Here is a 25,640-nt window from a genome sequence, read left to right as displayed (position 1 = left end):
TGGCGCTTATATGCAGCGTTTTCTTTTCCAGTGTCCCTCTGGAGGGAAATTTGGTATTTTTGCCTTTGCAGACCATTAACATGCACACAATTATATAAAACACACTACAGGAAAGGAAAAAAACCCAAAAGTGTCTGTTAATTTAAAACGCCTTAAAAACAATTTTGAAGTAATTTAAAAGGCTTTCAATTTAAACATTCAAACCTGCATCTCTGCTGACCCTAAAATAAATTCTAAACAATTGTAAAGTTATTATTAAAACTGTCAATTAATTTCCTATTTACTGAAAAATACATGTAGTGCTTAATCAATGAGTCAAATATTGTTGTATTAGCATCAGTGATCTGCAGAAAAATTATCTACAAAAATGTTGGTTACATATTGTTTCAAATGCATAATTCACAGGTTCTTTTTCTCAAATATGAGAATTTGCTGCTGATTTGTTGTCTAATATATAATTGTAAAATGTATAATCCTAAGAATTTGGAATTCATTATTTATTTGTTTATTAGAAATAATCCTAATTGTTTTTACACACTAAATAATAAGTGTATACTTGATTTAGATGTGATAGTAATAAGGAGTTCTTTGTGTACCTCATTAAAGTATCAGTGTGCATGTGTGTGTATTCTTGTGTGTGTGTGTGTGTGTGTGTGTGTGTTTGTGTGTTACCTCATGAAGGCACGTGTACTGTACGTGATAGGGTGCCACCTTCTCCTCTCCCTCGATCTCCACACTGATCTGAAGACGAATAGCACCAGACACCGCCGACTTGTCTGTTCGCTTTTCTGCAAGTGGAGAAACACACACACAGACATTTGTGTTGACAGTGCACATTTATTTTTGCTATGATTACTACATTTAAATGTCTTAATTTGTTGGTTGACATTTGTTGTTGTAAGCTACGTCTCAGAACACTTTTAACAAATTATATTTATCGAGTGGTGGACACATCCCCAGTATAAATGACACCTATGTCTAGAATACCATAACATAAATACATACAAACACCATGTCTCCCATTTTCCCATTGTTCCAATAGGCGCGTTCACACCGCAGTACTTTTCCCACTTTAGTTCCGATATAGTTCCGAAATGTCGCGTTCATACCAAAAAGAGCCGGAACTAAAATTAGTTAATGAGAACCTTTTTTACCCACTTTTCCGTCCCTGCTAGAGAGCAGGTACTTTTGTGGGAGAAAAAGGTTCCTATGTCTGATTGGCTGGGCGGAATGCAAACCACGACCCGGCTACATACCCAAGTTGTACCAGACGTCCATCTCTCCGCTCAGAGTTCGGACCTCGATGATGCTCTGGCCCAAGAAGTCGTCAGACTCTCTCTTCAGGCGCTGCTTTACTCGTGACTTGATGTCATCGTCTTCATCCCAAACTCGCAGCTTGACACGGTCTGATGAGTTGTGGCACTCGCTGTGGAGACAGAGGACAGGTGGGTGACATTAACATATGTGAACAAATACTTAAAAAATGGGTGCCTGACTATTATTCTGTAGTAACTACCTAGTAAGCATACATTTGATGATTTGTAAGAGAAAACATATTTTAGATGTTTTGGTTAAAACCTCTTGTTTTGGGATGTCTACCTTACACTTTTTTTCTTTTAACGTTTATTTCATTATCTTTGCTTTTTAATGACTGTTTTTAAATGCCATTTTCTTAATGTCTTTCATTTTTGTAAAGCACTTTGAATTGCCTTGTGTTGAAAGGTGTTATATAAATAAACTTGCCTTGCCTTACACATAAATGTTGTTTATACAGCATTGTAACCACTACATTTCAGTGCAAAAGCCATTTCAACTCACAAGTTGAAATAAGGTTTTTTAACTGGCCATCGGAAAGGGCTGTCTGATGGCCAGATAAAGCAGTACAAATATTCTATATTTATAGAATAGAAATTTCATTTTTTGTAAAGTGTTATGCAGCTGTAGGTGCCAGGAGTAAGTATATATAAAGAGGGCATTATGTTTCTACTGATGCTAGGACATATTAGAGAAAATGTTGCTCAGATGGTGTACTCTATTTGCCTTTTAACCAATTTACTGTTATGTTGCAGTGAATACATTTGAATATACAGTAGGATCATACTGTGTCAATGTTATGTCTTTTAAATACAGAAATACAATTATAGTTCCTGTTGGAGTTTAAAAATTGTTATAATATACATTTTTTGCAATAATCCATTGTTTTACATAACGTGAACATGTTGGTGCTTGTATCTACTTTTTAAAGATTGTTACAGCTTTCTGCAGTACTAGTATGTGTATCTGTCACCCAGTACACTAAAGTACATTGCTCATGGCTTCAGTTTGGCACTTCCACTCCACACCAAAACTTGGGGTGTGACGATTGCTATGTACTGTAGGCAGTATACAATCTATGTTTAAGTACCTCATACAACCCCCCATCAAAACATCTGACCTATCATTATAAGTTAAAGGATCTGACAGCTGTAAAGTGATTTTGTCAGTTCTTCATTGCCAGACCTCTGAGAGCTCCTATTGAGCTTCACAACCAGGTGGAACTTACAAGCTATATTTTTCCTCCCAGACCGGGTTCAGGTTGCCGTAGATGGTCTTTGTTCTCTTCTTGGTCTTTCCAACTTGGATGGTGACGTACGGGTCGCTGGAACCTGTTCTGTCCTTGGCCTGGAGACCCTGCGCACTGACGACTGATAAAACACATTCAGAACTTCAATGACTATGAAACTTGCATAAGAACAACAAAAACCTACTCTTTACCTACCACACACACACACACACACACACACACACACACACACACACACACACACACACACACACACACACACACACACACACACACACACACACACACACACACACACACACACACACACACACACACACACACACACACACACACACACACACACACACACACACACACACACACACACACACACACACACACACACACACACACACACACACATTACCCACACAGTTATGCAAAGCCTCGTAACACATATGACTCAAGCAGATGTTGGGTAACAACATTTCTCAGTAAATGACTCAAAGAACTGTTCCCCTATGTTTTGCTTTACCGCGCACAAGGCAATCAAAAGTATTTAAAAAAAGGACAAGAAGCAGTGATGTGGCTTTAACGAAAAAACATCGACCCCAACAGAGAGTTTACCTCGATCATACAAGCCGAAATGCCAAGTTGCTGAATTTTAAATAAAACTTATGCACATTTTATTTTGAAACAAATAAAATACAGAGACGTATCTGGGACATTCTGGCTTAAACGGCATAAAGATAAAGAACGCCTGCCTGTCTTCCAAGATGCAGAAAAACTGTGTTGAGTGATGGAAAGTCAAGGTTCATGAGCCGCGACATTTCTCTATGATTAAAGGTCACAAGGCAACAGAGGAGTTTAAAACTTGGTCCAAAAAACTTGGTCCAAAACCAAAAACTACTTTTCAATGTAAGGTAAAAGGATGTCATAAAGACTCATAATAGACTGCTAAGGATTAAGGAGCCCATTGAAACTGGCTAATATCCAATATGGTAAGTTTAAGGCATTCATCGGATCAATTCATCGCTGGCATAACATGCACACACTTGCGTACGTAATATATTTTAGAGATCCAGCATTGAAAGGGGGAGACAGTAGGTATGGCATTGCCAAAACATATCCGAAGGTTGGGGTAGAAACTGCAAATTTGACGACAGGGAGTCGTATATCTGACGCCAGCACACTTCTAAGGGGCGGGACATTTATAAGCAGTTGACCAATCAAAACAAAGACAGCCAGCTAACCAATCAGAGCAGACTGGGCTCTGGTTTCCGACAGAGGGTGAAAAGAGGTGCTGCAGCACAGACAGTATGAGAAAAATGAAGCAGTTATTGAACATTAAAGCATGGAGACATGTCACAGTAGAGACACAAAATATAAATATGAACCTGAAAATTAGCATAATAGTAATCAAATGATTGTAACACCTGCTAGAAATGTTAGACTTGAACATTTAACTTTTTACCATATACTGTAGGACACTAAAGAGTTCAACATCAGTTGATTCAGTGTCAGTGACTGACACATTTTATCTCTGCTAAATGGGTTTTGAATAGTAATTAGTTCAGATATTCCCTTGTGAAATCAATTGTGTTTTCAAAGAGCTCTCCCTAGCATCTCCTGTCAGTCCAGCATCAATTGTAATCAAAATCAAATTGAATGAACTGAATTTGAGTTGAAAGTATTTCTGAGTATACGTATCTCAGATGGGGGACATGATTTAATGAAAAATGCAAGAAAATAAATGATGAAAAACCAAAAAAAAGGGGTGAATCCAGCAAAAAAACAACTAACGACTTAAGACCCCTTTAAAATATTGTTTGTACGTTTTTCTCTCCACTATGTTTTAGCGCACAACATTAGCTAAAGCTTCAGGATGTATATAATGGCAATTCAGGGTTTAAAATCGTTAATCTTTGTACAGAAAAATACAACTTCTTTAAAGTATTTACACCATTGGAAAAGAGACAACTTTATAAACATTCTTGAACAAACCTTTAGTATAAAAAAGTGTGATGCCTTTAGTCACAATGTTAATTCTGAATCTCGCTTGATTTCTTTATCTTAAAAAGGCCTCATTATGATAATTTTCTGGTTTCATATTTGTATTTTGCGCCTTTACTGTGACATGTTTCCATGCTTTAATGGTCAGGTCTTTATTTTTCTCTGCCTGAAACCAGAGCCCAGTCTGCTCTGATTGGTTAGCTGGCCAGCTCTGTTGTGATTGGTCAACTTCTTGGAGATGTCCCGCCCTTTAGACTATCACGTACAATGTGTTGAAGCGCTAGCCAAAAGAAGCGTGATTGTAACGTACAGTAGTGATATCATTATGTATCAGAAGTAAACAAAGGAGTCCAATCACAACAGAGCCGGCCAGCTAACCATTCAGTGTGTTGGAGGGATTTTAGCCTTTGCGGACCATATACCTGCACAAAATCATACATAACACACTACAGGAAAGGGAAACCCAGATAAAAGCATAAAAGGTCGCCCTTAACCATTTCCATTTCCATGAAGGAGTTTGAAACAAAGTGCCTTCTGAGTGCCTGTCCTTGCATCTACTATCTAATGGAGATTATGTGTGGTGATCAGGGGAGACAAGGTGTAATGGCTGCCATGGCGACACTGCTGCAACTATATAAGGTGATGAGTGTGGTTGCTTTGGTAACAGCAGTGACCCGTTTCCTTTTCAAATGAGTAAAGCGTGGATAAGCAGTTGAAGTTTATTTAAAGTTCAGACTGTCAAATGAAAGGAGAAACTTCCAGGAATGTGGGATGGTTTCTTTTTTTAGGGATTGATGTTGGGGAAAGCTAAAAGTCTCCTCCACATTCTCACCGATGCAGGTTTTTACAGAATTTGATTTGAACTGTGCTGGTTTCTTGAGGGCACCACGGCTTTAACTTCTTTTCGCTTGCAGCTACACCTTTTCTAACATTCTACCACAGCAATACAGTTCAAAATGTTCCAAAAAATGTGTTTCGAAGCCTGCTTATTTAATCTTTATCTCTTTTAACTTTGCATTAAATATCAGTTCACTTATGGTTGTAAAGCATTCCTTTGAACCATTTATGAATGAATATGTTTTGTAGCATTTAGCAAAAACTTAATTAGCTATTTTGAATGGACATAATACTTTATACAAAAAAAGATTATTATTTCATCAGGTACAGCTGAGTATAAAAGGCTATGTCACCTTGAGTTCAGTCTGCAGATCGACTTCACATATAGATATGATTGTGATACGGTCTACACACAGCACAATTGTGGACACACTTAGACAGTGTGCAGTTGCTACGGGCCTGTCAAAATCCAGCAGGTGCATTACAGTAGCTGTGATGAAGAAAGATGAAGTAAAAGCAACGACAGGTTGGAAAAGCTTCTCTAGTCTAACTGTAGGTCATGTTTGCCAGTCAGTGCTTATAAATGTGGTGTTTTTGCATTTGTTTGATGATATTATCTGCATTACTTTAAGGCGTCATTTAAGAGGTTTATTTTTTATGCAAGTGTGAAGGTTCAACCTTTCTTCGATTTTTTTCCTGAAAGTACTTTTTATGCTTTTTTGTGTTGTGTCTTTCAATAGCCATAAGAGAAAAGAGAGAAAAGGACGTTATGGTGATGCTGCAGTGCTTTCTGTCCTCTAAAACAACAAATATAGTGACTGTTAATAGTCCCAACTAATGTATCTAGGTAATTATTCACATTTATTTTTACATTTCTAAGTTAAAATTCCATTGGACATACTGTTGATGATGATCTTGGCCGACCACTTGGAGGTGCCGTCCAGGACGCTCTGCTTGATGCTCTTCATGTGCTGGACGTGGATCGTTTTGGAGATATTGAACACGCTTTGGATTTCATCGAAGATCTCCGGTTTGTTCCTCTCGCGGATCTTCATCCTGTCCTTCATGGCCATGATGATGTGCTGCGTCCGGTCCTCCGCCCCGGTCTTGGAGCTCTTCTCGGCCGCCCCTGAAGGAAAACAAAGAAGAATGAAACAGGAAGGGAAGGGTGAATGGTGAACAAAAAGTAAAATTAGAAGCAACATGTTCAAATTATGTTTTACTGATGGATTTTCCTTTTCGGGTAACAGTAAGGTTTTCAAACGCCCCTACGTTTTTTTTTGTCAACCTCCCTTACTTTCACTCGATGAAGCGATGGCCGAATGTTTCCTCGAGCAACACTTTCCAATGCTCAACTCAATTGTTGTAAGCTCTGGCACGGGCATTTTTTGAAAACTTTCGTTCACTTCAAAAGGTAGCAATCATAGATATAAAAGTAACAATAATAGAAAACAATTACCTTTTGAGATGGGGTGAATCTCTATACTGTATGGTAACCACTTACAAAATATGGACATTTTGGCATGGTTTTATGTATGTCACAACTTCTCAAACATCAAATGTAAGGTATATACTTTTCAAGACCAAATTCCCCTAAAGGGGATTGTTTTCTTCATACTGTAGGTTACTACACTGAACATTTCTATAATGATAACTAGTACCTTTTATTACGTAGGTGACAGGTGAAAAAGCACAAAAACAGCCCAAAACACAAGCAAATGAAGAAACTTCTTCACCAACTTGACAAAACATGCGCACTGTTTACTGAAAGCGCTGCAAAAACAAAATGCTGCAAACACAAAAAGCTGCAATAAGCTCAAAACACAACTTAAACAGGGACACTAAAAAGTGACACACACAGCTGGGATTGGAGCACTTAAAGACATTCGGGGATTATAAAGTTAGCCAACTGTCACTCTTTGAGCAGATCCATTTAGTTTATGCAGCGCTTTTAGTAAATGCTGCACATGTGTTTTCAAGTTTTTAAAGGCACTGCTCCTTACAGATGTAGCACTTCATTTCAGACGCCTACCCTTGCGGGTCCGTGATATGCACGGGGTGGGCCCCTCCTGAAAAGGAAACCCCCCCGCAGGACTTGATACGCCCCCTTGATAAATAAATGTAATTTTAATGAAACCAGCTGCAATGGATCATGGATCCACCAGGGGGAGCCGTGAAAAGCTGCCACACTGGAACTCATGTGAAATAAACAGCTGATAGATCTACAGGTATCTGATATAGCGGATATTTGTTAATATCCATATGTCACGGATAGGATCATATTCGGTGCTAAATAAGAGACATGTAATCATTTACAAAACATCACCATGTTTTTATATTACAAAATAATGTTGTTTAATTCACGTTGGCGTATGTTGACAGAGTCACATGTATAGCAATAAACTGGTCATGACGACGAGGTATTCTTTAGCCTTAACTGGCGTGGTTTATTTTCATATGTGCATTGCACCACTTGACCTGCTCTCCATGAGAGCTAGAGAGATAGAGAGATAGAAGGGGAGGGAACAATCCCTTATATCTGATATCTGACGTCAGCTACAATAGCTGCGCCTCCTTACGCCTATAGCGCCCTTTTACTGTGGAACAGTTATAGTGCAGTTACATGCAGACATATTCATACTTAAACTTAAAACTCCCACTTATGAATGACGTGTATACTGTACAACTTTTCCAAGAAAAATAACAGTTCAAAACATCAAAAGAACATGGCAATCAATATTACATAGTAGGCAATATTTTACACACCGAACATGACCCCTGCACATTTTTTAAATTTCAGTTTGGAGACAGGCTTGGTCATAGCGTCTGCAACCATGTCATCTGTAGGACAGTAAACCAGTGTCATCTTTCCTTCTCTGATGACAGATCTAATGAAGTGATATTTTATATCCACATGTTTACACCTCTGTCGGCACACAGGATTTCTGGCAAGTGCAATGGTTCCCTGGTTGTCTTCATAAACAACAGTTTTCTTATATACATAGGTATCCATTCCTTTGAGCAGTTGTTCCAGATAAATACATTCCTGTATTGTCAACGCTAGAGCCATATATTCGGCTTCACAAGTGCCACTGTGGGCTGTTTCTTTGTTTTCCATGAAACCAGTGAGCTGTCTGTACCCATACTCACACAATACCCTGTGGTACTTCTCCTGTCTGTGGTGTCTGCCGCCCAATCTGCGTCACTATAGGCTTGAAGCCCTAAGCCCTCGCTGCTCTTTCTGTAACAAAGCTGTTTATTTGCTGTACCTTTAAGATAACGGAAAACATGTTTTGCTGTAATCCAGTGCTCTTCTGTGGGATCAGCAAAATGCTGTGATAACTTACTCACTACAAAACATAGGTCAGGGCGAGTACATGTTGTCAAATAAATGAGGCTGCCTACAGCTTCTCTATACATTTTTACATCCGTAAATGTTTGTGCATCCTCATTGTAGTCTAGCTTTTGATCACATGGCGTTTCCCTAGTTCTACACTCCTGCATGTCAAAACGATTCAGGATCTTTTCCACATATCTCTTCTGGGATATTTTTACACAACTGGCAGACTGTTCGAAGTCCATGCCTAGAAAATGTTTTAACCTGCCCAGGTCCTTCATCTTAAATCTGGTGGAGAGCATATCTTTCACCTGCTCTAGGTTTCTAGTGTTGTCTGCTGCGATGATCAAATCATCCACCCAAATCACAATTATCACTTTCCCTGATTCTTTTGACTCCTTTGTGTAAACAAAGTATATGTATATATGTATATATATTCTGTATGAAGTGGTCTTCAATGAGACATGTATGAAGCATCTCGTTCCAATTTCGCCCAGACTGTTTCAGGCCGTAAATGGATTTTTCTAGATTGCACACTAGCTTCTCTCCTTTCTTCTCGTAACCTTCAGGTTGTTCCATATTTATGTCCCTATCAATGGGTGCGTGCAGGTAGGCTGTCTTCACATCCATCTGGTGTAAGATGCCTTCTGCATAACTACTCGTACACTGGTCAGATTAGCTGTAGGGGAGAATGTCTCACCGTAGTCTATTCCTTCCCTCTGACTGTACCCTTCAGCTATTAAAAACCTGGCCTCGTACCTGTCGTGCCCTTCAATACCCTCCTTGATTGAGTACACCCACTCGCCTCCCACTGTCTGTCTACCCTCGGGTAATTTTGTTAGAGTAAAAGTATGATTGTCCTCCAGGGACCTCATCTCCTCATCCATTGCTCTCTCCCATTTTCCTGATTCAGGGGATATCATGGCCTCTTTAAAGGTCTGAGGTACACCACTCACTACTCTGTAGCAGTAATCTATGCTGGTAAGTGTACTGTCATCCTCGTCACTTTCTCTCTGGGCATAGTCTTTCAGATACTTTGGAGGTTTATGTTCCCGGGGGGGATATCTCCCACTGCATGAGGCACGTGACGTCAACCTAGGGTTCTTCTCGACATCATCCTCCGGTGGCTGTTGACCGTCTGTCTGCATGTCTGTGCTCAGTACACTAGGCTGTGTCGTCGCTCTTTTCTCACACCCTACTATGGAGTCCAGCTCTGGCTCCTGTGTCTGTGTCTCATTCTCACATGTTGTCTTTGTGACAAACTTTACTAACCTGTGCTTTTGCACTTTCCCCTTACCGGGATAATAGACTAGAAAAGCGGGTCTGCCTTTGTCATGCCCTACAAAAAGTCCTTTCTCACACCTGGACTCGAGTTTTCCTCTGTCCTGTTGGTAAGCATAACACACTGACCCAAACTTGTGCATCCTGGCTAGATCACACCTTTTTCCTGTTAGTGCTGTATATGGGGTGGTGCCTGTGTGCTTGTTAAAACACCGATTTCTGGTGTAAGCTGCTTCTTGGACCGCATAATGCCATAGACTCTTAGGTAAGTTACCGTCTATTAGCTTACACCTAGCCATTTCGAAAAGAGTGCGCCCTTCCCCCTCAGCTATCCCGTTCTGGTGCGGGGAGTAAGGACAAGACGTTTCGTGTCTGATCTTGTTCCTTCTCAGCAGTGACTGAAACTCTCTATTTGTAAACTCTGTTCCGTTGTCGGACCTCATGCATTTTACGCTGCCATACGGAGCTACATCTGCAAGGAATTTCTCTGTGGCCTGAAGTGCGTCACTCTTTGCTTTGAGAAAGTAGACAAACACTGCCCCTGTACACACATCTGTGAAAGACTGCATATATTTAAAGCCAACTATGGACTCATTAGTTACTGGACCGGCTAGATCTGTGTTAACTAGCTCAAGTGGTGTCTTTACTTTTTCTGTGGGACCTCTGTTTCTTGTTTGAGTGAACTTTCCCTTTATACACACATCACATTCTTTGTTAGGTCTATGCTTTTCACCGTTAATGTGCATGCCTACTGTTACCGCCTGCAGCTTCAGTATATCCTCGTAATTACAATGACCCATGATCTCATGCCATGTCTGAATATCATGACTGACATTACACACATCATTTTCATTACATTCTGTTTGTAGATAATACATTCTCTTGTACACCTCAATGTTAAATCTCGTACCGTCAGGCTCCACAAGAACATCGTTACTTTCATTGAAGAACACCTTGGCACCATTTGCAGTAGCAGATTTTACAGTAAATAGTTATTGGGGGAACGAGGGTATGTAGAGGGCGTTCTTCAACGTCACTGTACACCGGCGCCCCTCACTGTCTATGAGGCATACCTGTGCGTCTCCTCTCCCGTGCGCCTACCCGAAAGTGCGCTTCCCGTCTGCCAGCTCCATGCTGTGTCTCTCCGGCTCGAAGGTGCTGTCAAAGTTCTTGAATCGGTTCCTGTCGTTGATAATGTGGGACGACGCACCTGTGTCCACGATCAGTCCCTTCCTTTTGGCCTGCTGCTGCTGCGCTGACCAGCTGGCGTATGCTGTCTGCGCCCCGAAGGTGAAGTCCTCTCTTCCCGCTGCTCTCCGGGCGTCGTCTCGACTCGCCTCACGTCCACCGCTGCCGCCATCTTGTTCACAGCCGCCATCTTGCACGCGCGTGTACCGAGCGCTCTGTTCGCGCTCCTTTCTACACGCGTGTCCCGAAGTTTTACAGAAACTACACCAAACAGTTTTTGTGCAATTATTTTTTGGGTGACCCTTTTCTCCACGTCGCCAACACGCCATTTCCGTCGGGGGTCCGGTCTTTTTCTTTGGCGCTGCCCGGGCCTTCATTACCCTTCCTCCCGCCTCCTCGGCGACCGGGTCTGAGTCTTCTGAGGCCTCGTAGTTCCGCAACTTGGCCTTGAACTCCCCCAGTGACATGTCCGCTGAACCGTGCGTCACCAACAGTGTGAACGGTTTATACATCTCCGGTTGCCCCCTCATAACCATCGCCATCATTAATCCATCGCTCGGTGCTTCTCCTGCACTTTTGAGCGCCGTGATGATCTGCTCCGCCCTGATGACGTATTCAGTCACCGTCTCTGTGTTAGCTTTCTTCAGCGCGGTCAATGTTATATACAGGGATACAATCCGGGGCCTACCTCTACCGATATAGTGTTCTCTTAACACTTTTAGACTCTCTCGGCCTTTGTCCTTTGTGTCCCGGAATATCAGCCCCAAGCTCGTGTTGTCTAGGAGTGGTGCTAGCTCGCAGTATGCGTCGGCGTTCAGCTTAGTATCCACGGCTCGCGCGGCCTCCGTGATTTCTCCCGTGAGGCCCGTCCAAATTGTCTCTTTCAGCCCCACTCCGTGCATACAGCACAACATCCGCTCTTCCCAGAGCTCGTATTCTTCTGCCCTTCCGTCAAACGTGGGCCACTTGCTTCTGCTTCTGGTCGCCATCTTTTGATTGTAGCTTAGCTTAGCTGCCCGTTAGCTTAGCTTTAGCGTCCCGCGGTTTTCCCGCCGCTAAACTAGCCTAAACTTTTCAGCTAACTAGCTATCGTTATTTTGCTCTTCCGTGATCTGGGCCAATAAACCTGTTGACAGAGTCACATGTATAGCAATAAACTGGTCATGACGACGAGGTATTCTTTAGCCTTAACTGGCGTGGTTTATTTTCATATGTGCATTGCACCACTTGACCTGCTCTCCATGAGAGCTAGAGAGAGAGAGATAGAAGGGGAGGGAACAATCCCTTATATCTGATATCTGACGTCAGCTACAATAGCTGCGCCTCCTTACGCCTATATCGCCCTCTTACTGTGGAACAGTTATAGTGCAGTTACATGCAGACATATTAATACTTAAACTTAACAGCGTAAATACCAAATCACCGCTATGTTTTTTCATCAGGAAATGCAGCCCGGCTCAAACAGACGATTTTCAATCATCATCCTCACGATCATTTAATGTAAATGTTCGCGAATTGAACTGAATGCACTAATACATGTAGTTTAATCCACTTGAGTTTACAACAACAAAAATAATCGCTTTGTTTTTATATCACATCCGACCGGAGGAAAATACAGCACGGCTCTCACTACCGATAATCCTAATAATATGTACAGTGTTAATAGTTTACTGTATTATTAGTGTCTAATATTACTGCTATAACAATCACACATTGAGTTGTTAAAATCCGACCGTTGTTTTTTTTTAAACAGTCTGAATGAAACGGCAGCTCTCAGGTGCCTCTCAGGTGTGTGTATCAGTGTTGGGACTAACGCGTTACAAACTAACGCATTACTGTAACGCAACTACCTTTTGCGGTAACTAATAACGTTACTAGTTACCTTTTCCCATTCAGTAACGCCGTTATAGTTACTGTGATTTAAATGGGTTACACTGCGTTACATTATGTGATCCAACTGAACCGAATCTCCCTGCGGATGTAATTTACAGTTGAATACAGCGATGTCCTCTCACAGTACAATGGAAAAGTTAAAGTGACCAGAGAGGAGTGATGATTGGTTAATGCGGGGTAACATTTCAGGGTAAGCCAATCAGAGACAGAGTTGGGCGGGTCTTGCCTTACGGGGAAAATACACAGACACACAAATACTTGCTAACACACACACATACACGGCAACGCCCACTACCAGCACACACACTATGGCAGATGCAAGTATCAGCGAGAGCAGCAGCGCATTTACAACTTGGAGATATAACCACTATTTTCAATTTGTGGCGATAAAGGACGCACAACATATTACGGTCAAATGTAAACTGTGTGCAGGACAGAAAGCATTGTCCACATCGAATAACAGCAATGCCAATCTCCTGAAGCCCCTAAGTAATGTACATGGGGCTATAAAACGAGTCGCCAAAGACCCCACCATCTCAACCACCGGCAGTGACCCAGATGGAGCAACACCATCTAAACAGCCAAAAATGATTTTTTTAAATCGCCACATGTCACCCAGAGTCAACTAAACAGATTGATTGCTGAAAATAGTTTGTTTGTCTTCAGTGTCAGTCTGACAGTTTATAATTTATCTAATTGTTACTGCCAAAAGAGTGTAGTTCTTGTTTAATTGTTACACTGCCAAAATAGTGCAGTTGTTGTTAATGTGTACACTTTGGTGATTGACATTATTCACCCACGGATCTATGGGTTGGGGTATTGTTCTGCACGGACATTTTAGTGAACCGGACTTCCTGTTTTCCGCCGGTCTTCGCTTCCCAAGCATGAAGTTGTTTACAATGGGTTTCAGATGCTAAATAAAAGTCTAGCTTGTACCTTTGATACCCCGCCTCCGACTCCCATCTCTCGGCACCACAACATTGCCAAAAGAGTGTAGTTGTTTTTATTTCATATTGCCCTACTTAGAACTTGATTGTTGAGGCTACAATAAAGATGCCTGCTTTATTTTTATTGCACAGATTACAGGTACTGAGACAACGAAATGCAGTTTAGCTTTCAACGGTGCAACAAGCAGTAAAGTGAAAAGTAATGTACACGATCTACAGAATAAAATATAGAATTAATTGAATGATGAATAAGGGGTATGAATACACTAGATATACACAGCAGCCTGTGAGCAGTATTAACAGTGTGTATGAATATAATAAGATATATAAAGTATGAAAACGGTAAGCAGTTTAAGTATAGTATAAAATATATGGATATTAACTTCATGATAAACATTGTGGAACATTGATGAAAAATGTGAATGGAAGTGCCGACACAAAACAACAACAAACTTTTGCCGAGCCAATGGAGAGTTTCATCAGCAGCACGGGGTACAAACCAGCAATGAGCGCTCAGCTCGAGATACCAGCGAGTCGAGAGAGTGAATTATATCTGCATTTTCTCTTTTGAGAAGCCCCCACCCCCCATGTTGCCTATGCTGAATGCTGCAAACTCTTTGTTTAAAACTAATTGGCCATCGGAATGTGTGGAGTAAGTCTCCCAAGGGGGATGGTCACATTCCACAGCTCTCCCCCCTCCTGTGATCTCCCAACCCCCAGTCTGTAGGTTTGTGTTCGCATATTTTAAACTGTCGCACTTTCTGTTTTTTCTATCGCGCATTGCCGGTATGAAAGGGTCTGTGCCGGAAATATCAAACATTTAATAAAAGTGAAAAACAATGAACAAGACTTAACTATGGAACTATTTCAGGGTCATAAGTTTTGATCATTCAAGAAAATGCAATTTATTTGAAAGTTCAAGTTTTTATCCTGAACTTTGAAAAATACTATGATGTATTCAAAAATAAAAATAAGTATTTGAAATCATTTTTCAGGTTGAATATTATTTTTGATTCAGTTCAGCAATTGTTTTTGAATAAAATATTTATTTTCAGATTTCACTTTTATAAATATTTTATAATTTTTTCAGTCTCAAATCTTGTTTTTTCAGGTTTCACATTGCTTTTCACCTTCAGATCGTTTTTCACTTTCAGACCTTTTTTTTCGCTTTCAGATCTTTTTTTTGTCGCTTTCAGACTTTTGGCCCTGATGTTGCATGGGGGGGCGGGGCTTAGCAAAGAGTAGTTTGGCATCCTGAGTGGCAGGCCTCCCTCTGTCATGTTGCCTTCAAGGATGTTCGGTAGCGCGAGAAATATAAATCAATACTTTCTATACACAATACTCCCGTTATTGGTGGTAAACTGATACCAGCGTCAAAGTTCCGTTAAGCAAGCTGTTGAGCATCGTAATTGGCAACAATCAAGGTATAAGAGCAATAAACTGTGCAAGAATGTGAAATTGCGTATCCGCAATCAAGCATTGCCCTTCCCCACTTCCACGTAGCTCCATGAACGCAGCATAGTATTGGCTTGGTTTTTGCGATCAGAATCAGATTACCTTTATTAGTCCCACAGGGGATACATTTACATTGTTACAGCAGAGAAGAGCCAAAGACAGCTTAATGCTACCTAAAGCATGCATGAAAAAAGTATTAAAGATTAAAAAAAGAAATTATGTATTTTAAAGTTACACATTTTACATAATACACACCCTGTAACAGTTCTGCGGATTTAGCAGCACAGTTTTTAACGGCATATATATATTGCACATATTGCAAATATTGCACATAGTTGGTATTTATCAACAAGAGGTGTTATAGTCTGAGTTGTTTTGTACGGGGTCTAGAGCAGGGGTCAGGAACCTTTTTGACTGGGAGAGCCATAAAAGCCAAATATTTCTAAATATATTTCATTGAGAGCCATATAGTATTTTTAACGTATAATAAATTAAATATGTCTTACTTTTAATGCGACTTCTGGTGCTGCATGGTTTTGCTGATGGCCTTGTAGTCTGGTTCATACGTGGTGAGGTTGAGCTTCATGCAGGCGTTGAGGCTTCCATCAGTTAAACGTGAGCGTAGGTTGGTCTTAATGTTCCTCATATGCGAGAATGACTGCTCACATGCATATGTCGAGCCAAACATGGTCAACACGGCAATACTCACACGCTGCATTGTGTGGTATGTCACAGGAAGCTCGTTCCAAGTTTTAAGAATCAGCTGGTCTTCAGGTTGAAGATTTTTCATTTCTGTCCACTTGTGTTCCCTCGCCAGCTCTGCTCGCTGTCGCGCAAGACTTTCCAACTCTCCATTAAGTGACTTGAACTTACTCATCCACATGTCTGATGCCTTCAGGTCAGCAACTTCCAGCTCAAAGTGTCCGATAGAGACCCCGGGATGCATGTCAGGTCGATTTTGTCCACTGCACACTCATGTGGATGAGTGATGAACTTGAAAAGACCAGTGCGCGCACGAAATTCTCCAAAACGTGCTTTGAATGACTGCAGAAGATTGGACGTAAAGCCAGCTAGCTGCTGGAGATCCAGATGTTGAGTGGAGTCACTTGCTAAGCATGCATCTCTAAATTGTTGCAGTCTTTCAAAGTGCAGAAGACGACCTGTTTCAATGTCCCTGAGAAAGACTTCCAGCTTGCTTTCAAATGCAAACACTGCTTGTTGAAGGGATGAGATTGTATTTCCAATACCTCGTATTCTCACATTGAGATGGTTCAGATGGCCAGTTATGTCCACGAGATAGTGAAACTGCAGGAGCCAGTCAGTGTTGTCTTGCTCAGGATGCTTGACGCCTTTCATTTCAAGAAAAGTCCGGATTTCACTCAGGCAAGCTGCAAAACGGCTGAGCACCTTCCCCCTTGACAACCAACGCACGTTGCTGTGTAAAAGCAGACCGGGATAATGATTCCCAACTTCTTCTAACAGAGCTTTAAACTGGCAATCATTTAAAGCTCGGGCAACAATAAAGTTGACCACTCGAATGACCAGCGACATCACCTCACCAAGCTCCTGGCCACACGTCTGAGCGCAAAGCGCCTCCTGGTGCAGTATGCAATGAAAACTTAGGATGGCTCTCTTTTCATGTTCACGGAGAAGCGCTACAAATCCTTTGTTCTTCCCCAACATACAGGGTGCACCATCAGTACAGACAGAAATAAGTTTATCCATTGGTAGTTTTTTTTCTTTAGCAAACTCCATAAAACACGTGAATAAATCCTCTCCTCTTGTTGTCCCTTTCATTAGCAAAACAGCCAAGCTTTCCTCACGCAGTGTGTCACCTGCAGCATACCTGGCAATTATACTGCACTCAGATAGATGGCTAACGTCTGTTGACTCATCTAACGCGAGAGAAAAGTATGTCCCGGCGTTTATGTCCTTAATTTGTGTTTCCTCGACTTGATTTTGCCATCATGATGCTACGATCGTGCACAGTTCTTGCTGACAGGGGCATGTCTTTTATTCGTTTGATTATCTTGTCTTTATTTGGGAAGTCATCAAACAGTTCATTGGCCACATCAAGCATGAATGTTTTGGCATACTCGCCATCTGTGAATGGCTTTCCATTCCTTACTATTGCCAAAGCACCCGCCAAGCTAGCGGAATTCCCGTCACCTTGCTTGGTCCACACATGTAGTTGCTGCTGACTCGTCTGCACTCTCCGCTGTAGCTCCTCGCATAACCTTTTCCTGCTGTCCCCCGCTGGATATTTCGATGCAAATGAAGCATGGTGCGTATCGAAGTGCCGCTTTATATTTGACCGTTTCATCGATGCAATTTTCTCATTGCATATTAGACATACCGCAGATCCTGCTGTCTCCACAAATGCAAATTCCTCTGTCCACGCAGCCTGGAATGCACAGTAATCATCGTCTTTTTTTCTTTTCGCCATCTTTTCCGTTACAAGGGTTGAAGCGGATAAACTAGTTGGCTATCTGATAAAATTGATTTCTTCACCTTTACAATAACCCGGACATGCTCGCGAGCCATTGGTTCCCGACCCGACCCACGGGTGACCCGGGAAATGTATCTTCAAAACTAATTTCTGTTTACTTTAAAATGACACAGTATTATTAAGAAATATCACAAGTATTTTAAAATCAGTTCCAAACTGATTTTTTTTTTTTTCAACTCAAAATTGTCTGGGAGCCATATGCCGTCACCGGAAGAGCCATATATGGCTCGCGAGCCATAGGTTCCCGACCGCTGGTCTAGAGGCTGTGCTGGTTGTATAGTCTGACCGCTGCAGGAAGGAAGGACCTGCGGTATCTCTCCGTGAGACAGCGGGGGATGGCGTCAGGTCCACCAGAACAACCTGCTGGCTCGTTGCGGATACGTAATTTCACATTCTAGCACAGTTTATTGCACTTATACCTTGATTGTTGCCAACTACGATGCTCAACAGCTCGCTTAACGGAACTTTGATGCTGGTATCAGTTTTATTTCCCACCTATCACGGGAGTATCGTGTATAGAAAGTATTAAGTTATATTTCTAGCGCTACCTAACATCCATGAAGGCAACATGACAGAGGGAGGCCTGTCACTCAGGATGCCAAACTACTCTTTGCTAAGCTGCGCCCCCCCAAGCATCATCAGGGTCAAAAGTTTGAAAGCGAAAAAAAAAGATCTGAAAGCGAAAAAAAGATCAGAAAGCGAAAAACGATCTGAAGGTGAAAAGCAAAATGTGAAACCTGAAAAAACAAGATTTGAAACTGAAAAAATTATTGTTTTGAATCTGAAAACAATAAAAAATGTAACTGAAAAAATAAGGATTCAAATATCAAAATATGTATAAAAATGAAATCTGAAAATAAATATTTTATTTAAAAAAATTGCTGAAATGAATCAAAATAATATTCAACCTGAAAAATGATTTAAAATACTTATTTTTATTGTATTTTTCAAAGTTCAGGATAAAAACTTGAACTTTCAAATAAATTGTATTTTTTTGAATGATCAAAACTTATGACCCTGAAATAGCTCCATATTAACGTATTAATAATAATTAATTGTATTTATTCCGTTTGGATGTAGGATTTTTGACTTTGTTTAGAGCAGTGATCTTCTCTGCAGCAGAGAGCTAAGCGCTGTCAGACCGGACCTAACCCTGAAAAGTATTATCATCAGAAATTAATCATTATGTTATTAATATTAAATACATATTTAATTTTTACAACTTGTATTTAGAAATACTCTGTTGTAATTATTGATGCATAAAAGTGTTCATCCATTCAATGTGGCATCTGCTATAATGGGGTTAATGTATGATATTACTTAATAATACAATACATTATAATATATGATATGATAATTATATTTTAGTTTTATTCATTTCTTATTTCATAGTTTCTCATTATTATTATTTTTATTTTTATCGCTCATCTTATTTTTGATTTTATTAATCTGTGTGAATCTGTGCTATCCTGTTTTTCACTCTTACCCTGTTGCTGTTTGAACTACTGAATTTCCCCACGGGGATTAATAAAGGTCTATTTGATCTTATCTTAATTTATAAATTGATTTACTTCAATCTACTGTACTGTGTAAAAACACCCCAACAATATTACAAAAAATATACTGCATAAAGCAAACTATATACTTTATTTGATCTAAAATATTGATGTTTCTTCATTATAGTAGCCTATGAAAACCATAACAAATAAGTGATTAAATGGTACAGTATTCAACAAACACAACTGCAGAGCTGCAAACATTGCAAATAGACTAAGTTCTACAACACCAAGTTGTCTTTGTGTATTTGTGAATGAAGCGCCATCTCATGGTTAAATCCTCTAATTGAACAAATGGGGAAATTTGGCAACGCCCTCTAGCAATTTGGCAACACCCCCAGCCACTGGGATCCGCTGGGCTTTTGACTGGGACACACCCATGTGAGTCCTATCTGGAGTGCTACATCTGCTTATGTAAATGTGTTGGGCCGTTGTATCGCACTTGAACTTGCTTGAATGATAACAATGATGTGCTGTGTTACAATTAATGGTAACTAACCAAAATAAAAAAAATTAAAAATTCTAATTCTTAATCTTTAACTAATTGAAGGCCTTGAAAAACCTCAAGTCCTCGTTCTTTTCAAGTTCACTTCTTTTTTTTTTTTAAATCTAAAAAAGGGAATAATGTTGCTAAATGTACTCACTCTGCAGACAGTCGGCGTTCAGCAGCTCTTGGCACTTCTCATGCACTTTGACACCGCACTCTGCACAGCGCATACCCTGCCGGGCGATGCCCCACAGCAGACCCTCACACTCGTAGCAGTAGGTGGGTGTAGTAGCCGTCCAGACCTCAAAATTGTGTGGAGTGGTGCAGGAGATGGGGTAGATCAAAGACTGCAGGGTCTTCTTGTACACATGGTTTTTCTGTTGGATCCAAGAGAGAAAGAGGGTGTGAGACGGAGATGAATAAAAACGCCATATAAGAGAAAGGCCATGGGAGAAGTTATCCAAGGACAGAGATTAACCACAGAATGATAAAGAAAAGTGTGAGATGACGTGAGAAGAAGGATATGGACATTGGTTATATGGACAAGACAAAGGACAACACAGTGAGAGAGGGCAGGAGAGGTAACACAAGAGATAGGTGAAGAAAGAAAGAAGGGGAAAACAACTATGGAAATGCAAAGAATTACATAAGCAACAATAATGTTCTTCCTGCACATGCTTTAAGGAAAGATCATTTCAAAGCGATACAATTCTTTTAGGACATATCATGCCAATGTTCAGGTTAATATTTATATGTTGTGCCTCTATTGTGAGATGGTTACATGCTTTAATGTTTTAAAAAGGTCTTCATGTTTTCCTCATACTGCCTGTGCTGCAGCACCTCTTTTCACCCTCTGTCTGAAACCAGAGCCCAGCCTGCTCTGATTGGTTAGCTGGCCTGCTCGGTTTTGATTGGTCAACCGCTTATAGATGTCCAGACCCTTAGCCTATATGGCTAAACTTTGGGATTTTAGCCTCTGCAGACCATTTAACTGCACAGAAAAACATATACTGTATAAACAATACAGGAAAGGGAAAAACCCCAAAAAGCATAATAGGGCCTCTTTACAACAGTGCTAATTTGTGTTTCTATCATTCTTGGCTTTTATTAATTTAAATAATTGAGTTCTGCTGTTGCCCAGCGTAGGAGTAGATTGGGAGGAGGTTAACACATCTCCACAAGATGAGAGGACACCTTGACTAGAAGCCCAGCTTGATTTGGCAAAAACAGAAGATAAATGTGAGTCATGGCTTATTATTATTTCCCATTATGGAAGACATTGCAGTGGTTTCAAGAGCAGGGAACAAGAAAAACAATACCTTCTTCTGTGGGTTTAATTTCTGTCATCTATGCCTCTAAATTCATTCAATCTGCTTCTAACTGCATTGAGTTTTATTGATCTAATCTGCGTTGTTTAAATTCTTCCATCCTTTTGACTTTTTTTCTCTATGCTTTTACCTTATTCTATTACCTTTGATATACTTCCTTGTCACTATAAAGCATCCTGTATAAAAAAAGCTTTTAATATAACTACATTTCCACTATGGCTATATATTATTGTTATCATTTAAAACATATGGTTGAATGGATGGCTAGAACTTTTATTTTAGCATCATTCGCTCATATTTTTCACAGGTTGTCAATAGTGTCTGTGTTCATGACTCAGAACAAAATGTTTTGTGCACATTTCTGTACATATGCTGTTTCCATCTGTCAGTGAATCTAATTATGGAACAGCTAACATTATGAATTTGTTAATATCTTTCCTGTATTCGCCCATCTGTCAATATGGGGAGGTCAATAACCTATAAGGCATATGCATGTTCTATGGTTACGTTTTTGGTATACATGTCAGTTTATGCGCTACTTCAGAGGAGTCAATTGTAAAATCTGAATGACCATAAATATCATTCTTGTTTACCTTGTATTACAATCAAACACAAAGATATTTTTATAAATATCAAGCACAGATTTAATTGTGAGCTTCTGTGAATTTCTTCACAGAAGCCCCATTACGCTTTTTGAGTTTTCCCTTTCCTTTAGTGTGTCGTATAGGTTTTTTGTGCATGTAAATGGTCTGCAAAGACTAAAATCCCAAAGCTCCCTCCAGGAGGGGTTTCTATCCCACACAATCCCCCCCCCCCCCCCCCCCCCCTCCCCTGCCTGAAACGCCTCTATGACAATGACGTATTTAGTACGCAGTAAGCTGCGCATGGGTTCCCTCGACAAAAAAGCAATGGGATTTCTCCATAGGATCTTGGAAAAGAGCTCAAAATAAGGTCTGTGGAAAACGAACCTGTTTGATAAATGCACGTTTTGTTCAGCCGGATAATATCCACATGTCTACCCTACTTTTATAATTTTCGAATCATAAATCTAATCGCCAGAAGCAAAATGCTAACGTTATGCTAAACTACAGCCAAGTACAGCAGGGACTTCAACGTCACGCCAACTTAAGATCGATATTCAAAAATACAGATTCATAATGGTACAAGCTAAAGCGTTTGTTTTAACAGTTTGCAGGAGGCAGGTACTTTCTTTCAAGCAGAACAGGGCAAACAAACTTAGAGGAGTGTTTACGTGTTCGGCGTAATGACATACAGTACAACGTCCTCGACAATTTCTGTAGTCCTAATCAGCCACTTGTTAACAACCATCGTTTTTCAGACACGTACACTCTTCAAAAATCACCATTGGGGTCACTGCTGATGTATTTAATATTGTAGAACAAAGCGTGATCCGTCTCTTAAATTTGTGTCAACCGCAGACCTTATTTCCAGCTATTATTTTGAACTCCCATTAGCCGCTTTCACACCAAGTACTTAGTTCCCAGCACTTAGTTCCCAGCACTTAGTGCCCCCATGGAACTAAGAGCCGATCGCGTTCACACGGGAATAAGTCCCTGAGGGAAGATTACGCAAATGAAGCCGCTGACGTCACTTCTTCTTCTTCTGCTTTGGGTTTACTGGCAGGCAGCAAACAACTTCACAGCGTATACTGCCACCCGAAGTCCCCGGCCGGAAGTCCCCCGGAAAACACCGACACCTCCTCATCCCATGTTTTTTAGTTATTGTCTCTCCGTTGGTGCCCTGGGGGACTAATGCTAATGCTAATAATGATAATGCCAGCAAATACAATGGCGGCTTCACAAAACTTTTCAGAGTTTTATGGGGCGTGGTTAGCATTTGCCCAGCCAATCAGAAATTGGAACTTTTTTCTCCCCAGGAAAGTACCTGCTCTCTAGCAGGGACTGAAAAAGGGTGAAAAGTTCTCATGAACTAAGTTCTCTTTTTGGTGTGAACACAAAATCCCAGGAACTATCGGAACTGAAAGGGAAAAGTACAGGGAAAAGTACTCCGTTGTGAAAGCGCCTATTGACTCTGAGACGAGGGAACCCGTAGTGCTAAAATCCTAACTCACTTCCGGGTTGCATTACTCGTCACTGGACCACTCTATTGGACTCCTTTGTTTACTTCTGTAACATAATTACAACACTATGTAACGACAAAATGATCAGCTCACAATGAGTCCTGGGCATCCTACACACTTTTTTCTATTTACAATATTTTTGTCCATTTATATGTTCTGTGTGCAATTAAAGTGGACAAAATCAATGCAAAATCGTCAATTCAATGTAGACCACACCACAAAGTAGTCAGTTTAAAAAACAGCTGGACCTGATCATTATAAGAAAACAAAAAAAACCTGTATCCCTCTATAATATTCATGTGATATGGACATTTTACATTGCCTCTGCAAGTCCTCTTCAGAGCCCATGTGGTGAAATATTTTCGACCTGAAATTAAATATATAAGCAACAAATACAATTGTTTTAGACCTCTGATTTATTTTCAAAACTTATTATAATCAGGACTTTTAGTATAGTCAAGCTTAATAAAATTAGAGGCTTTAAAATGTGGCAGTGGCTATGTTCTCCACTGCTGCATTTAGTGACCAAGTTTATTCACTTTTTTTTTCACATTATAATGTAAACACTTAGCAGAGCACAGTAGAAAAGCCTCAAAAACGATGATAATACAAAAATGAATGTAGGGAATTGCTGATCATGTCTCCAATAAACCCTGATGCTGCTTAAAGATGACAAGATTTAGACCCTTTAGCATTTTGGATCTTCAACAAACAGCTTTATAACTCTTAAATGGTTTCTGGATCCTTGGGGATACAGTCATTTCACAGGCTGTGAATATTTGTACAATATGTGTAATAACAGTGTAATTACGATGTAATATGGGTGTAATATTAGTCTAATCACAATGTAATTACGATGTAATATGGGTGTAATATTGGTCTAATCACAATGTTAATACGATGTAATATGGGTGTAATATTGGAGTTACATGGGTCTCATATTGGTATAATAACTGTCCCATATGGCTGAAATAACAGTGTCAAAAGGGTTTAATTAGTAATACAAGTGCAATAAGGGTGAAACATGCTGTTTACCATGGGGCTCTGAGGTTTATTACCAACTATAAACCCCTCACACACCATTGCACGCTTTACGCTTTAGTCAACTGGACATCATTATCAATGCGCAGATCACTGCACTGGTACAAACTCATCTATACCGCTATGCTTGGACTGCTGCCCCTCTACATATCACACAAACAGTACAGCTATAGACTACGATCTCAAAATTACATCACTCTGTCAGTCCCCTCAGTACGCACGGTGCTTGGGAAAAAGGCCATATCATACTCTGCTCCCTCGACCTGGAACACACTTCAGCAGGAACTTAAGCTGACCAGTTTGATACCCATCACTGATTTTAAACTCATTTAAAAAAAGCTGGAGAAATCATCTGTGGGTGTTTGCACCTGTTATATCTGACTGTATATGGATTTTAATGACTACTTTTTTTTCCTTTTTTTTCACGATGTTGTATTTTAGTGTTGCCTCTGTGTTTAGTGTCCTGTCTGTCTGTAACTTTGTGTGGTAGTGTTACCACTGACAGGTCTCTCTTGAAAATGAGACCTTGTGTCTCAATGAGATCTAAACCTGTATAAATAAAGGCTAAATCAAAGTAAATAAATAAAGGAGTCATATTGGTGTAACAGGCATGCAGTAGGGGAGTATTAATGTGTAAAATATGTGTAAAGATTTTTCTGGATGAGTAGTTGGCATTGAGGTGAAAGCAGGTCTTTCAGTAGATTACTATACCATCATAACTTCAGGATAAACTGTGTGTGTGTGTGTGTGTGTGTGTGTGTGTGTGTGTGTGTGTGTGTGTGTGTGTGTGTGTGTGTGTGTGTGTGTGTGTTTGTTGGTGTGTGTGTCTGTGTGTGTGATATGAATTTTGCCACTCACAAGCTCTTCGTCTTTCAAGGACGTCCGTGTGGCCAGTGTGTGGGCGAGTCCAGCTTTCCTGGATTGTATTATAGACTAGAAGCAAGAGACGAGAAAAATATACAAAAAGCATCAGTGATAAACATCCACAGAGAAAAACAAAGCAGAAAAACAAACAAGGTAACGAAAGTCAAACAACCCAGGAAATACATTTTCTGTGTGATGTGCTGCTCTTTTAACTTTGAAGGTTGTGGAAACCTTCCAAGTTAAAAGAGCAACACACAC

General features: G+C 40.4%; 1 protein-coding gene across 1 annotated transcript in view; it reads right to left on the bottom strand.

The window, feature by feature from the left end:
* unc13ba (unc-13 homolog Ba (C. elegans)) overlaps positions 1-25,640 on the bottom strand; it is a 254,230-nt gene that overhangs the window by 77,553 nt on the left and 151,037 nt on the right. The window contains exons 13-18 of the mRNA XM_079689879.1: positions 25,377-25,451; positions 20,206-20,425; positions 6,297-6,524; positions 2,543-2,684; positions 1,257-1,426; positions 673-788 (exon numbers count right to left, since the gene is read on the bottom strand). Coding sequence (XP_079546005.1) covers positions 673-788; positions 1,257-1,426; positions 2,543-2,684; positions 6,297-6,524; positions 20,206-20,425; positions 25,377-25,451 — 951 coding nt within the window. The remainder of the gene's footprint in view (positions 1-672; positions 789-1,256; positions 1,427-2,542; positions 2,685-6,296; positions 6,525-20,205; positions 20,426-25,376; positions 25,452-25,640) is intronic.

Source organism: Notothenia rossii, assembly GCF_949606895.1.
Source record: "Notothenia rossii genome assembly, chromosome: 6".
Lineage (NCBI taxonomy): Eukaryota > Metazoa > Chordata > Actinopteri > Perciformes > Nototheniidae > Notothenia > Notothenia rossii.
Note: the sequence above shows the minus strand (reverse complement) of the source record. Positions and strands in the feature narration are given on the sequence as shown.